The sequence below is a fragment of the Bactrocera dorsalis genome, chromosome 1, assembly GCF_023373825.1.
Source record: "Bactrocera dorsalis isolate Fly_Bdor chromosome 1, ASM2337382v1, whole genome shotgun sequence".
Taxonomy (NCBI): domain Eukaryota; kingdom Metazoa; phylum Arthropoda; class Insecta; order Diptera; family Tephritidae; genus Bactrocera; species Bactrocera dorsalis.
Window position 1 is genome coordinate 78,089,101 of NC_064303.1, and position 16,765 is coordinate 78,105,865.

Below are 16,765 nucleotides of genomic sequence, written 5' to 3' on the forward strand. Positions count from 1 at the left end.
TCTTGCTAATTGTAGCTATGTATGAATTCATACAAAACTATGTATGTAATTGGTGTATAAAATCGATATAATATGGTTTTAATGAAACAGCTACTTAGTTGTTTTTTAATGATTTTTGGGAAAATATATAAAACCCTTTTATTGACACTTACCATGCCTACAGTGGCGCCAGCGGCTGTACCAAGTGCTGTTGGCGGATGTCCTGGTCGTGTGGCTTGTAGACGTTGCAGTATAACAGCCCGATTGAGATCTTCCAATTGTTTTTGTTGTTGCTGCTGTTGCGCGGCTACCGCTTGAGCGACCTGCGCTTGAGCATGAGCTTGTGCTTGTGCCACCTGTGCCTGAACTTGCGCCGCTTGTACTTGGGCTGCAGCGTGGGCATGCGCATGCGCTTGTGCTGCTTGCACGTGAGCCTGCGCCTGCGCGTGCACTTGTGCTTGGACTTGAGCTGCTTGGACCTGTGCAACCGCTACCATTGCAGCAGCCTACGAAGAGGAGAGATAGAGGTAGAGATAGAGAGAGAAAGCGCGCAATAAATATGAGTTGTGGTGGCAGATATCAGCATAAGTGTTACTGAGATGGAGAAGGGAGGTTAGTCTGGTTAACAAGTAAGTTATCGCTTTCATTCAAAAATGTTCAATAAATTTGAAATCTCCACGTTTTTTACACTTTGTTTTGTGTTATATTATTTATTTTAATAAAAATTTAGAGAAATGTCACATTTAAACACTAGACTTTTCTTATTCATTATTTTAAAACTTTTCATTTTTCTATCCTTTACTACCAACGTAATATATTTTCAGTTCTAAAATATGTTTTGTACGTATCCTAAGTGAATTGAGACAAGGAAAAGCAACTTATCGACTGAGTTGAGTTTTTTCTCTGATGTGATTTCAAATTTGTGTATTTGTTGCACATTTGAACTGCCATTGCATGTTTCAGTTGTTATTTATAACTTTAATAGCGTGCTATCACATCGTTTATATACGCCTTCATTTTTTATTTCGTTATTTAAAAAAAAATTACTCATAATGACAGTAAGATATGCAAATCATTTTGACATACATTTCGTCATTAACATTTCCTAGTAGACAAATTTTATACAAAACACATTTAAATCTGCGTTGCATCTGATTTTGTATTTTGTTTCTGTGAACTTTAATTGCAATCTTGGCTGGCATTAACTTACAACGTAAGCCAATTGACGAATTGAAAGCAAGTGAAAAATTTAAAAAGTTTAAATTATACAAAATAATGGTAATTTTTTTTAAATACCAAGAAGTTTGGAGCACGAATTTGTGATGCACATATTTGATTTAAAAACCACTTAAAAGAACGGAACCGAATCGAATAATTTCTACTTTTGCAATTTTAAAATCTGACAAGTCTTATCATGACATTTGAAAACCAAACAATTCACTTCGTTAGGTTGTTAATATCTATCAATGGAAAAAATGTAACAATAAAAATGGTTTATAGCCTATTTGTATATTCTTACTATGAGAGTGAGTAAGTACTAGCACTTTAAAACCACGCCAGATTATAGGAAAAAAAGAACGTGTATGCATTTTATTTTAAAAAATTCATGATTTATTTCAATTAAAATCGCCTTTTATCTGCATTGTAAATTATAAAAATACAAACAATTATAACGTCGGTAAGGTTTGTCGAAATTTCAAAATTGCAAAATTAAAGCAAATTATATAATTATACTATTTAACGGTTTAACAAACGATGACTGGCAACCATTTTTATATATGGACAAATTAATTTGATCTGAAAATTGTTGTACGTAATTCATTATTTAATTCCTGCATGTATGTATTAGTGATTTATTAATTCTATAAATAATACATAAGTCTGTATTATGTATTATTTGTATAAATCATTTTGAGTTATTTGAATTAGAAATTAAATTATTAAATGCAGAACTATCCCACTTAAGTAAACGTTACATAATCGGTCCGTATTTATACATATATATTTCAGTGAATGAGTTTAGCTTTATTAGGGAATAATTTGTACTTTTCCCCTTTCTGTTTTACTTGATTTTACGAATTCGTATTCTAATTCGCTTCATCTGTTATAGTTTATGTTTATGTTTTTCGCACTAATGTTTTATGTATTTGCATTGACTTTCTTATTATAATACCAAGAAGCACGTATCTAGTGTGCCGAGTAATGTGTTTATGTGTTAATCTATACTTTCCCTCCCAAACTCGCCTGCTCAGTAGTTATATTGACTATGATTTCTATATCTATGGTAAGAACTCACTTCCTGGGCCTTTGATATAGCTGCAGCCTGGGCAGCCGCTGCACTCGACGTACTTGAATTTGTTGGAATTGTTGTAGATGATCCGCTGCTGACACCTGTATTGATATTGCGTGTACCAATTGATGTTATCCGTTGGTTATGATTATTGCTCCCAACACAGTTGTAGGATTTCTGATATTTTGGTTTGCGCGCACGTAACTCTTCTAAACTTAAATCCTCCGGTGGATGCATGATTTTCGATGTAATGCTACTAGAATTTCCAACAGCAAGTACAGCTGGTGCTTTAGAGGTCTCATGTGGTGCAGCACTACTTCCTGTGGCACTTTGATTGTTGGTTGTTGGTGGTGCGCTTATTGTGGCATTACTGAAAAATGTAACATACAAGTAACCCCTAACTATTAATAAAATACGCCGTTTAAATATTACCTGTACGCAGGAAACGTTGGCTTTTGTGGAACTATGGGAGCATGTACCGCTGCCGCAGAAGTTGTGGCAGCCATAGTTGCAGGGAATAGAGGTCGCGGTGGCATCATGTGTGGTGGCATCATTGGTATACCACCAGGACCTAAAAATGGAGGCATTGGTGCCATTGGCGGCATATTGGACATCAATCCCATTGGCGCGTATTGACCAATCATCGGTTGCATCATGCTTGGTGGCATCATCATGGGAGGAGGAGCCGTTAAAGGTACTTTAAATAATGACACGGTTTAAACATACATATTTGGTAAAATACAATGTACAATATTGCTTTCAAAATATCACATACTTTCAACTTTTTTTTTTGCAGCTGGTTCGTCATCATCAGAATCTGATTTACCGCCATTCTTTTGCCGTTCATGCTCTCGGACATCCTCTGTTGGAATTCCATCCATACCAAAAATCTCTATTTCAATATTAGATCGGTTCGGCAAAGAGTTCGGCACCTTGTCTACAGTTTCTTTATGAACCTGCATGCAGTGAATTGATAATCCTGGCCCTGTGTATAACTTCTTATGACATATGTGACACTTAAAGTGTTTAGCCTTTTGATGTTGAACCAAAATTTTCTCATCATCAAACTCACGATTGCAATACCTGTTTGTTTACAAAAAATGTTAAGTATCCGCAACATAAAAAATATATAGCACCAAATTTGGCAAAAAAAAAAAACGTGGTATACAAAGGAGTACCCCTCCTTAACAACGCTGTTGACGCAATTACATAAAACAGTTTAGACACATTTGTCACAAAGTACAAATTTATCTTTTCTTTAAAAAGGATACCAGCACCATGGTTTAGAAGCCTTCTTCTTCTTGCGACCCATCTTATAATATAGCAAACAAACTCTTAAAAAATTATAAAAATATTTTTAGGATATACACTAAAATCTAACACACTGAAGATTAGAATTTTCACGTCCAAATCACTTATAACAAAATGGCCTACTGAAATATTTTCATTCCTTTTGTTTTGACGTTCTCATCGTCAGGGTTGCATTAAAGAATTTTATTTCATTAATTCAAACAATAACATATTTTTTCATTAGTAGAGTGTTAGTTTTTAAGTAAATTATGAAAATTCGACACATATTATATGTAACACTATTATAAAATATTTTTTTACATGTAACATGTTTCGGGCATCTCGACAGGCACAATTTACTATATACTAACAGCATTGCTGTGCGTATTGCCTGTGGAGACTGCATATTGCTTACTGGGTATCTCGACAGGCAAAAATTTATTGCATACTAACTGTCAAATCTATTGGCATTGCCATTTCAAAGTCTGTATGTTTGCTAGGTTCGTTTCTCTGAATTGACGAATAAAACCAAAACTGTTTAATTCAATTCAACAACTCTTTATTTTACAACTTGTCTACACTATAACAGTTTACTCTTAGCACTGATTGATTACGTTGGCGCTGCCACGGCTTATTAGCCACGCACTTCTCGCTGATGCCGACGTGTCTTTCTAGAATATTGCGTCTGGAAATTACGAGAACATAATGCTATACGGCGCCAAATGCAGACAAACAGACAGCCGCGGGGCCAGACTCAGCAATTGTTCAAGCAGACGGCTGCGGCGCCAGATGTCTATTGTTTCGACAAGCAGACAGCCGCGGCGCCAGATGTCTACAACAAAACAAATGCTATTCCATATACCTACAGCTATTGTTCATAATAAGGGATGCATATAGCAATACAAATACAACTTAATACTACTTTTGTAACAATAACATAATAATTTGCGAAAGGCGTTGGGTAGGTATGTTCGAGCTGACGTAGCGCATGTTTTAAGCTCTTGAAAAAATAATTTTATCATTTGCGAAATGCCGTCGGGTAGATAGGTTCGAGCTGATATAGCGCATGTTTTGACCTCTTGAACTGTTTAAAGTTTTATATAGATGAAAAAAATTTATATGGAAAATAAAAAAGGAGAAATATACTTTTTTCTTTAAATGTATTTCTTGTAAAAAAAGATTTTATATTTTCGGACTATGATAATTATAACTTAAATTTTATCTACCAATTAAAATAATAAATTTGATATGAGCAATGATATTTTGATTTATGCTTGTATAAGTTTATTAAATTTAAGACTTCGCTCATTCGCTAATCCATTTTGTATAATTATTCCGCAAGTTAACAATATTAAGCTAAATATTATTTTTTGGAAGAATGTTATTTTGAAAATGTAGTTTACCATATTGTTACGAATTTACTGCTTGCTAGTTTACTTTGTTAGGTTCGTATCTCTAGATTGACAAATAAAACCAAAACTGTTTAATTTAATTCAACAACTCTTTATTTCACAACTCGTCTACACTATAACAGTTTACTCTTAGCACTGATTGATTACGTTGGCGCTGCCACGGCTTATATAGCCACGCACTTCTCGCTGATGCCGACGTGTCCTTCTAGAATATTGCGTCTGGAAATTACCAGAACATAATGCTATACGGCGCCAAATGCAGACAGGCAGACAGTCGCGGCGCCAGACTCTGCAATTGTTCAAGCAGACGGCTGCGGCGCCAGATGTCTATTATTTCGAGAAGCAGACAGTGCGGCGCCAGATGTCTACAACAAGACAAATGCTATTCCATATACCTACAACTATTTTTCATAATAAGGGATGCATATAGCAATACAAATACAACTTAATACTACTTTTGTAACACTGCCCTCCACTAAAGCCTAATCGTCCCGATTAGGCACAAATCCTCTTGAACCAAATGGGGCGAGCCTCTCCAAATGTACTACTTTCATTTTACATCGTGCTTTTCCATTTCCTTGTATGCGGTATACCACGTCATTAAATCGTTTCATCACCATATAGGGTTCTTCCCAGGCTGTCTGCAATTTCGGGGACAAACCTTTCTTTCGTAGTGGATTGTACAACAGGACCAGATCACCTTCTTCAAAACCTTTTGAATTTGCCGCTTGATCGAACCGGTCCTTCATCTTATTGCTCATCAGATGCGTATGCTGTCTTACCATTAGATGCAATTCATTCATTTCTTCCTTTAAGGCAGAACAATAATCTCCATCATTTCTTACAGCTGTAGGACTCGTTCCAAACTTAAGATCAGCAGGGAGTCGCAGATCAGATCCGAAAATAATCTTTGCTGGCGTGTAACCAGTTGTCTCGTGCTTCGCTGAACGATACGCCAGCAGGAACATCTGGATGCAATTGTCCCAATTCCGTTGATCTTTATCAACGATTTTCCGCAGATGTTCTTCGAGCGTTCGGTTGAATCTCTCCACCATTCCATCTGATTGTGGATGTAACGCTGTTGTCCGTGTCTTGTGGATGCCCAATAATGTACAGACTTCTTGGAAAATGGAATATTCGAAATTCCTGCCTTGATCTGAGTGTAATTCGACGGGCACTCCGAACCTTGTTATCCAATTTACTACAAACGCTTCGGCTACTGTCTTCGCTTCTTGGTTTGGTAAGGCATATACTTCTCGCCATTTACTGAAATAGTCCATGACAACCAGTAGATATTTGTTTTCGGCCGTACTGGTTGGAAACGGACTTGCAACATCCATTGCGACTCGTTCAAATGGTGATCCCACGTTGTACTGTTGTAGCCTACCGCGACTCTTGGCTTTAGGACCTTTAGCTGCCATGCACTCTACGCAATTACTTATCCATTCTGCTATGGAATCTCGACAACCGATCCAGTAGAACCGTTGTTTAACCTTCTCTATAGTTTTTGTAATCCCAAGGTGTCCTCCACTAGGTCCATTGTGATATTCTTTCAATACTTTCGGGATCATGGACTTCGGTACTATGATCAGCAGACGAGACTGTTTGCCATCTTCGCTTTCCCAGGTACGATGAAGGTATCCATTAACAAGTTTTATGCTGTTCCATTGAGCCCAATATGCTTTTGCCGTTGGACTCTCGTTACTTATTTGCTCCTTTGGTGGTCGTACCCCATTTTCTTTGGCTATTATCAGCTTTGCAAGATCAGGGTCCTCCAGCTGATTGATTCTGATGCGGTAAGGAGTCTAATCATCTTCAGGTTCTATATTCAGTAATCGCACGTCGATTATACCTTCTTTTCCCTCTGATTTGGAGCAATGTTTACATTCCAGTGGACAAGGGCGACGTGATAATGCATCCGCATTTTTGTGGTGTATCCCCTTTCGGTGTTCTGTTTCGAAGTCGTAATTCTGTAATCTTTCGATCCATCGTGCAATTTGGCCTTCCGGATTCTTAAACTGTAATAACCATTTTAATGCTGCATGATCAGTCCTCAGCAAGAATCGTTGTCCATACAAATACTTGTGGAAATGTTTTACACATTCCACCACAGCTAGTAGTTCTTTTCGCGTCACACAGTAGTTTTTCTCTGGTTTCCCGAGCACTCTGCTGTAATACCCAATTACTCTTTCTTGTCCGTCGATGAGCTGAGACAGGACACCTCCAATTCCATAAGCGCTCGCATCTGTATCCAGGATGAATTTCTTTCCAGGTATTGGATAAGCTAACATCGGCGCCGTACAAAGTATTTCTTTAAGCTGCTCAAACGCTTTTTCTTGTTCCAACTGCCATACAAACGGGCGATTCTTCTTTGCTAAATCAAGTAAACTTCTAGCCACGTTCGCAAATCCAGGTACAAAACGGCGGTAATACGTGCATAAGCCGAGGAAGCTACGAAGTTCATGTATGTTGGTGGGTTGAGGCCAATCTTTAACTGCTTTTATTTTTCCTTCCTCGGTGTGAATCCCCTCAGTTGACACTTTATGTCCGAGATATGTGACCTGCTTCTTCCATAATGAACACTTTTTGGGATTCAAGCGTAATCCGGCTGATGCTATTCGCTGAAAGACTTCCTCTAGATTTTTCAAATGATCATCAAAACTTTTTCCCATGATGATAATGTCATCAAGATACACCAAACATGTCTTCCAGTTGAGTCCTTTTAACACATGTTCCATCAGTCGCTCGAACGTTGCAGGCGCATTACATAACCCAAATGGCATCACAGAGAATTCCCATAACCCGTCGCCCATACTGAAAGCGGTCTTTTCACGGTCACATTCATCAATATCGACTTGCCAATATCCACTTTGTAGATCTAATGTAGAAAACCATTTCGCTCCAGACAAGGTGTCTAATGTATCGTCGATTCTCGGTAGAGGATAACTGTCTTTCTTTGTGACATCATTCAACTTCCTATAATCTACGCAGAAACGGGTGCTACCATCTTTCTTTTTAACTAAGACGATAGGTGAGCTCCATGGACTTATTGAAGGTTCGATTACACCGTTTTTGTGCATGTCTTCAATAATTTTGTTAGCACCCTCACGTTTTGCTAGTGGAACCCTGCGCGGAGCTTGTCGGATTGGTTTAGCGTCTCCAGTATTTATGCGATGTTTGACAATGCCGGTTCTTCCTGTGTTTCCTTCGTTTGCAAATATGGATGCGTATTTTTCTAATAGTTTTTCTGCTTTTAATTTTTCATTTCCATGCAAATTATTTAGGAGTGTAGGACTTATCTGCTGTGGCTCAATAGTAGGCTTCTGTTGTGACCGTTCGCATCGTGCTATTGCACTTATATTCTGGCACTGTCCAATTACCGCTCCTTTCTTCAGACTTATAGGCGTGTTGAATTCATTCACTACTCTGACCGGAATGGTGGCGTCTTCTCTAGTTTTCACAAGCGTTCTTCCTACCAATATGGGTGTATCTATTTTTGTTGGTTCCACAATCCACAATTCTTCAGTCCCTCCTCCTCCATTCATTTTAGCCCATACAATCGCCACAGATTTTGGTGGAATACTCTGATTATCATCAACAATCACCCTCTTACTTTCAACGTTGGTCACATATCCGGTGTTTATAGGCATCTCCATATTCTGGCAAAACAGCATTTGCTTGTTTAAATCCAAAGTAACCCCGTGATCAATCATGAAATCTACTCCCATTATAATTTCATCCGTGATTTCTGCTACGATGAAGGTGTGATTAACTTCCAGGGTACCAATCATGACTTCGCAAAACACTTTTCCCGCAACAGCTGCTTCCTCTCCGGTGGCCGTTCGAAGCTTGCAACCGACGAATGGTTCAACCGTTCCTCTTACCACATCCGGTCGGATAATTGAATGTGTGGCACCAGTAAGCAAAGTAAGCGTTGACAGTCGTCCATTTACGATGCCGTTGATAGTAAGATTGTTGTCATGGCGACCTATTTGTGATATCGAGATGGCGGGGCAAATAGTTGTGGGAACCAGCTCACGCCCCTTTGAACTGTTCCGTTTTAGTTTAACGACTTGTGAGATGTGGATGCTCCGTCCTCGTTATCTGTTGGTTGTTTCCGTTTTGATGGGTTTACTTTTATATTGCAATTTCGGGCAAAGTGACCCGCTTTTCCACAGTTGAAACATCTGCCTGTTGTATTTACTCGCGGTGCAGCAATTGTCTTCAGAGTCTTCAATATTTCTTCCATCAGCGCCGGTTGTTCCATTCCAACCCTTTGTACTTTGTGTGCTGGTTTACTTAGTAGCGAAGCTGTTTCCTGTGTGAGGGCGTGCGAAACCGTTTCAGCAAACGTTCTTTTTGGCAATGCATATGTGGCGCGTTTGGTGTCCACATCACGAATTCCATTTATGAAACATTGAATTTTTACCCTCTCAATGTAATCCACAGGTGCATCTGCATTTGCCAAATGAGCCAGTCGTTCTATTTCAGTTGCAAACTCTTGCAATGACTCGTTCATTTTCTGACCCCTATTTTGCAGTTCGATCTGGTATATTTGTTTCCGGTGCTCACTACCATATCGTCTTTCTATCGCACTCATCAATGCCTCATAGTTGTCCCGTTCACAGTCTGGAATAGTCTGAAGGATTTCTGCCGCAGGTCCTTTCAATGATGCAAACAAGGACGCCACTTTGTCCGCTGCGTTCCCGTTATTGGCCATTGCTGTCTTTTCAAACTGAAGTTTGAAAATTTGAAATGGAATACTTCCATCGAATGTGGGTGCCTTCAATCTTTGATTATTTGTTGATGGTGCAGGGCCATGTAGTTGCAGTTCTCGCACACGATTACTTAATTGAAGAACTTCTGATTTTAAATTTTCTTCGTCATTTTTTAAAGTGCTTAATTCGTCTTCAAATTTTGAAAATTTCTCTTGCACTTGTGTATTATTTTCTGTAATCTGTTGTACCAGGCGAGACTCTAACTGTGATGTGTTTTCAGCTATTTGCGTCATTTGCTGTGCCAGACGATTTTCTGTTTGCACTGCATTTTCTGTATTTTCAGCTATTTGCTGTGCCAGACGATTTCCTGTTTGTACTGCATTTTCTGCATTTTCAGCTATTTGCGTCATTTGCTGTGCCAGACGATTTTCTGTTTGCACTGCATTTTCTGCCATTTGCTTAATAGCCACTAACAGCATGTTCATGTCCACACTCGATGATGTTCGTTGTTCTTCTACTTTTTCCTACCTTTGTAGAAGTTTCTGGGCCATCAAATTCGAATTCGTCCACATTAATTCCATCCGCTTGCATTGCTTCACGTAATCGTGCCTGCAGATCCGCCTTTTGCCCGCTTATCGGCAAATTACGCTCCTCCAGTTCCTTTTTTAATTGCTGAATTCTCAATTCTCCGAATTTAACCATCGTGAATTTGGATTATTTGACAATCCCACTTCTGACACCAATTGTTACGAATTTACTGCTTGCTAGTTTACTTTGTTAGGTTCGTATCTCTAGATTGACAAATAAAACCAAAACTGTTTAATTTAATTCAACAACTCTTTATTTCACAACTCGTCTACACTATAACAGTTTACTCTTAGCACTGATTGATTACGTTGGCGCTGCCACGGCTTATATAGCCACGCACTTCTCGCTGATGCCGACGTGTCCTTCTAGAATATTGCGTCTGGAAATTACCAGAACATAATGCTATACGGCGCCAAATGCAGACAAGCAGACAGCCGCGGCGCCAGACTCTGCAATTGTTCACGCAGACGGCTGCGGCGCCAGATGTCTTCAACAAGACAAATGCTATTCCATATACCTACAACTATTGTTCATAATAAGGGATGCATATAGCAATACAAATACAACTTAATACTACTTTTGTAACAATATATTGTAAGCAACAAGGAATATGGAGTCTCCGCAGGCAGTAGGCATGGCAATACAGTTATTAAGACATAGATTTTATCTGTCGAGATGCCCCGATACAGATTTGGCAATGGCAATAGCACTGGGACCAGTGACAAACGCTACTCCCTGTCTTCCTTTTCCTTCCTTATAGAGCCCATACACGACACACAAGTGCGTTCGTTCTTCACGCAGTTAACATCTGCGACAGGCAAGCGAAAAATTTCTTGGAATTTATATATGTATGAAAAAAATTAACAAAAGAAATATACGAAAAAGGATTTAGTTAGCGGATTTGTTGAGTAAAATGTGCGATAGTCAAGCGGAACATTTCTTCGAATTTATTTCTAATGTAGCACTTTTATCTATTTCTTGTATAAGTTATTCCAACTTTTATTTCTCTCAATTTTATTTTTATATTTATCACTTTTCGTTTGCCAAATTGCCAATTCATATTTTATAAGATCAATAAATTCTGATACGAAATCTTTATTAAGGGGGGAGCCTGCTTTAGAAGCTTCAAACAATCGATTTTTTTTTTGCTTAAATCTCTTTAAAAATTATCTAACAACAAACAAAGTTATAAATTGGAATTCGAAATATTGTCGAAGCTAGAAGGGAAATAGTGACCGAGCGTCTAACAGATACATATTGTTACAAAAGTAGTATTAAGTTGTATTTGTATTGCTATATGCATCCCTTATTATAAACAATATCTGTAGGAATAAAAATGGAATAGCATTTGTTTTGTTGTAGACATCTGGCGCCGCGGCTGTCTGCTTGTCGAAACAATAGACATCTGGCATAGCAGCCGTCTGCTTGTCTACTTAAACAATTGCTGAGTCTGGCGCCACGGCTGTCTGCATATGGCGCCGTATAGCATAATGTTCTTGTAATTTCCAGACGCTATATTCTAGAAGAACACGTCGGCATCAGCGAGAAGTGCGTGGCTATATAAGCCGTGGCAGCGCCAACGTAATCAACCAGTGCTAAGAGTAAACTGATATAGTGTAGACGAGTTGTTTTTTGTTGAAGTGAATTAAACGGCTTTTATTTTTATTTGTTAATCCAGAGATACGAACCTAGTAAAGTAAAACTAGCAAGGAGTAAATTCGCAACAATTGGTGTCAGAAGTGGGATTGTCAAATAATCCAAATTCAAGATGGTTAAATTCGGAGAATTGAGAATTCAGCAATTAAAAAAGGAACTGGAGGAGCGTAATTTGCCGATAAGCGGGCAAAAGGCGGATCTGCAGGCACGATTACGTGAAGTAATGGAAGCGGATGGAATTAATGTGGACGAGTTCGAATTTGATGGGCCAGAAACTTCTACAAAGGTAGAAGAAAAAGTAGAAGAACAACGAACATCATCAAGTGTAGACATGAACATGCTATTAGTGGCTATACAGCAAATAGCTGAAAATACAGAAAATGCAGTGCAAACAGGAAATCGTCTGGCACAGCAAATGACGCAAATAGCTGAAAATACATCACAGTTAGAGTCTCGCCTTACACAACAAATGACTGAAAATAATACACAGTTAGAAAAGCGTTTGGTACAACAGATTACAGAAAATAATACACAAGTACAAAAACAAGTGCAAGAGAAATTTTCAAAATTTGAAGACGAATTAAGCACGTTAAAAAATGAAAAAGAAAATTTAAAATCAGAATTTCTTCAACTAAGTAATCGTATGCGAGAACTGCAACTGCATGGCCCTGCACCATCAATAAATAATCCAAGATTGAAGACACCCACATTCGATGGAAGTATTCCATTTCAAATTTTCAAACTTCAGTTTGAAAAGACAGCAATGGCCAATAACTGGAATGCAGCGGACAAAGTGGCGTCCTTGTTTGTATCATTGAAAGGACCTGCGGCAGAAATCCTTCAGACTATTCCAGACTGTGAACGGGACAACTATGAGGCATTGATGAGTGCGATAGAAAGACGATATGGTAGTGAACACCGGAAACAAATATACCAGATCGAACTGCAAAATAGGGGTCAGAAAATGAACGAGTCATTGCAAGAGCTCGCAACTGAAATAGAACGACTGGCTCATTTGGCAAATGCAGATGCACCTGTGGATTACATTGAGAGGGTGGAAATTCAAAGTTTCATAAATGGAATTCGTGATGTGGACACCAAACGCGCCACATATGCATTGACAAAAAGAACGTTTGCTGAAACGGTTTCGCACGCCCTCACACAGGAAACAGCTTCGCTACTTAGTAAACCAGCACACAAAGTACAAAGAGTTGAAATGGAACAACCGGCGCTGATGGAAGAAATATTGAAGACTCTGAAGACAATTGCTGCACCGCGAGTAAATACAACAGGCAGATGTTTCAACTGTGGAAAAGCGGGTCACTTTGCCCGAAATTGCAATATAAAAATAAACTCATCAAAACGGAGACAACCAACAGATAACGAAGACGGAGCATCCACATCTCACAAGTCGTTAAACTAAAACGGAACAGTCCAAAGGGGCGTGAGCTGGTTCCCACAACTATTTGCCCCGCCATCTCGATATCACAAATAGGTCGCCATGACAACAATCTTACTATCAACGGCATCGTAAATGGACGACTGTCAACGCTTACTTTGGATACTGGTGCCACACATTCAATTATCCGACCGGATGTGGTAAGAGGAACGGTTGAACCATTCGTCGGTTGCAAGCTTCGAACGGCCACCGGAGAGGAAGCAGCTGTCGCGGGAAAAGTGTTTTGCGAAGTGATGATTGGTACCCTGGAAGTTAATCACACCTTCATCGTAGCAGAAAACACGGATGAAATTATAATGGGAGTAGATTTCATGATTGATCACGGGGTTACTTTGGATTTAAACAAGCAAATGCTGTTTTGCCAGAACATGGAGATGCCTATAAACACCGGATATGTGACCAACGTTGAAAGTAAGAGGGTGATTGTTGATGATAATCAGAGTATTCCACCAAAATCTGAGGCGATTGTATGGGCTAAAGTGAATGGAGGAGGTGGGACTGAAGAATTGTGGATTGTGGAACCAACAAAAATAGATACACCCATATTGGTAGGAAGAACGCTTGTGAAAACTAGAGAAAACGCCACCATTTCGGTCAGAGTAGTGAATGAATTCAACACGCCTATAAGTCTGAAGAAAGGAGCAGTAATTGGACAGTGCCAGAATATAAGTGCAATAGCACGATGCGAACGGTCACAACAGAAGCCTACTATTGAGCCACAGCAGATAAGTCCTACACTCCTAAATAATTTGCATGGAAATGAAAAATTAAAAGCAGAAAAACTATTTGAAAAATACGCATCCATATTTGCAAACGAAGGAAACACAGGAAGAACCGGCATTGTCAAACATCGCGTAAATACCGGAGACGCTAAACCAATGCGACAAGCTCCGCGTAGGGTTCCACTAGCAAAACGTGAGGGTGCTAACAAAATTATTGAAGACATGCACAAAAACGGTGTAATCGAACCTTCAATAAGTCCATGGAACTCATCTATCGTCTTAGTTAAAAAGAAAGATGGTAGCACCCGTTTCTGCGTAGATTATAGGAAGTTGAATGATGTCACAAAGAAAGACAGTTATCCTCTACCGAGAATCGGCGATACATTAGACACCTTGTCTGGAGCGAAATGGTTTTCTACATTAGATCTACCAAGTGGATATTGGCAAGTCGAGATTGATGAATGTGACCGTGAAAAGACCGCTTTCAGTATGGGTGACGGGTTATGGGAATTCTCTGTGATGCCATTTGGGTTATGTAATGCGCCTGCAACGTTTGAGCGACTGATGGAACATGTGTTAAAAGGACTCAACTGGAAGACATGTTTGGTGTATCTTGATGACATTATCATCATGGGAAAAAGTTTTGATGATCATCTGAAAAATCTAGAGGAAGTCTTTCAGCGAATAGCATCAGCCGGATTACGCTTGAATCCCAAAAAGTGTTCATTATGGAAGAAGCAGGTCACATATCTCGGACATAAAGTGTCAACTGAGGGGATTCACACCGAGGAAGGAAAAATAAATGCAGTTAAAGATTGGCCTCGACCCACCAACATACATGAACTCCGCAGCTTCCTCGGTTTATGCACGTATTACCGCCGTTTTGTACCTGGAAGAATCGCCCGTTTGTATGGCAGTTGGAACAAGAAAAAGCGTTTGAGCAGCTTAAAGAACTACTTTGTACGGCGCCGATGTTAGCTTATCCAATACCTGGAAAGAAATTCATCCTGGATACAGATGCGAGCGCTTATGGAATTGGAGGTGTCCTGTCTCAGCTCATCGACGGACAAGAAAGAGTAATTGGGTATTACAGCAGAGTGCTCGGGAAACCAGAGAAAAACTACTGTGTGACGCGAAAAGAACTACTAGCTGTGGTGGAATGTGTAAAACATTTCCACAAGTATTTGTATGGACAACGATTCTTGCTGAGGACTGATCATGCAGCATTAAAATGGTTATTACAGTTTAAGAATCCGGAAGGCCAAATTGCACGATGGATCGAAAGATTACAGAATTACGACTTCGAAACAGAACACCGAAAGGGGATACACCACAAAAATGCGGATGCATTATCACGACGCCCTTGTCCACTGGAATGTAAACATTGCTCCAAATCAGAGGGAAAAGAAGGTATAATCGACGTGCGATTACTGAATATAGAACCTGAAGATGATTGGACTCCTTACCGCATCAGAATCAATCAGCTGGAGGACCCTGATCTTGCAAAGCTGATAATAGCCAAAGAAAATGGGGTACGACCACCAAAGGAGCAAATAAGTAACGAGAGTCCAACGGCAAAAGCATATTGGGCTCAATGGAACAGCATAAAACTTGTTAATGGATACCTTCATCGTACCTGGGAAAGCGAAGATGGCAAACAGTCTCGTCTGCTGATCATAGTACCGAAGTCCATGATCCCGAAAGTATTGAAAGAATATCACAATGGACCTAGTGGAGGACACCTTGGGATTACAAAAACTATAGAGAAGATTAAACAACGGTTCTACTGGATCGGTTGTCGAGATTCCATAGCAGAATGGATAAGTAATTGCGTAGAGTGCATGGCAGCTAAAGGTCCTAAAGCCAAGAGTCGCGGTAGGCTACAACAGTACAACGTGGGATCACCATTTGAACGAGTCGCAATGGATGTTGCAAGTCCGTTTCCAACCAGTACGGCCAGAAACAAATATCTACTGGTTGTCATGGACTATTTCAGTAAATGGCGAGAAGTATATGCCTTACCAAACCAAGAAGCGAAGACAGTAGCCGAAGCGTTTGTAGAAAATTGGATAACAAGGTTCGGAGTGCCCGTCGAATTACACTCAGATCAAGGCAGGAATTTCGAATATTCCATTTTCCAAGAAGTCTGTACATTATTGGGCATCCACAAGACACGGACAACAGCGTTACATCCACAATCAGATGGAATGGTGGAGAGATTCAACCGAACGCTCGAAGAACTTCTGCGGAAAATCGTTGATAAAGATCAACGGAATTGGGACAATTGCATCCAGACGTTCCTGCTGGCGTATCGTTCAGCGAAGCACGAGACAACTGGTTACACGCCAGCAAAGATTATTTTCGGATCTGATCTGCGACTCCCTGCTGATCTTAAGTTTGGAACGAATCCTACAGCTGTAAGAAATGATGGAGATTATTGTTCTGCCTTAAAGGAAGAAATGAATAAATTGCATCTAATTGTAAGACAGCATACGCATCTGATGAGCAATAAGATGAAGGACCGGTTCGATCAAGCGGCAAATTCAAAAGGTTTTGAAGAAGGTGATCTGGTCCTGTTGTACAATCCACTTCGAAAGAAAGGTTTGTCCCCGAAATTGCAGACAGCCTGGGAAGAACCCTATATGGTGATG

The 16,765-nt window shown here is 39.6% G+C and overlaps 2 protein-coding genes across 9 annotated transcripts in view; one reads left to right on the plus strand and one right to left on the minus strand.

Annotated features, from left to right (window-relative positions):
- Positions 1-3,912, minus strand: part of LOC105224561 (BUB3-interacting and GLEBS motif-containing protein ZNF207) — a 48,918-nt gene extending 45,006 nt beyond the window's left edge. For 2 of the 8 annotated variants that reach the window (XR_007422020.1, XR_007422019.1), the window contains exons 1-5: positions 3,541-3,837; positions 3,045-3,352; positions 2,702-2,966; positions 2,276-2,639; positions 153-485 (exon numbers count right to left, since the gene is read on the minus strand). Coding sequence is in view for 5 of the 8 variants with exons in the window: in XM_049450453.1 (XP_049306410.1) it covers positions 153-485; positions 2,276-2,639; positions 2,702-2,966; positions 3,045-3,352; positions 3,541-3,581 (1,311 nt within the window). In the remaining 3 variants the exon portion in view is untranslated. Of the gene's footprint in view, positions 1-152; positions 486-1,567; positions 2,640-2,701; positions 2,967-3,044; positions 3,353-3,540 lie in introns of those variants that run through there. The other 6 variants (XR_007422021.1, XM_049450437.1, XM_049450453.1 and 3 more) reach the window with 5 other exon arrangements.
- The window catches only part of LOC125776853 (SAFB-like transcription modulator), a 502,085-nt gene that overhangs the window by 424,980 nt on the left and 60,340 nt on the right, over positions 1-16,765 (plus strand). The window lies entirely within an intron of this gene.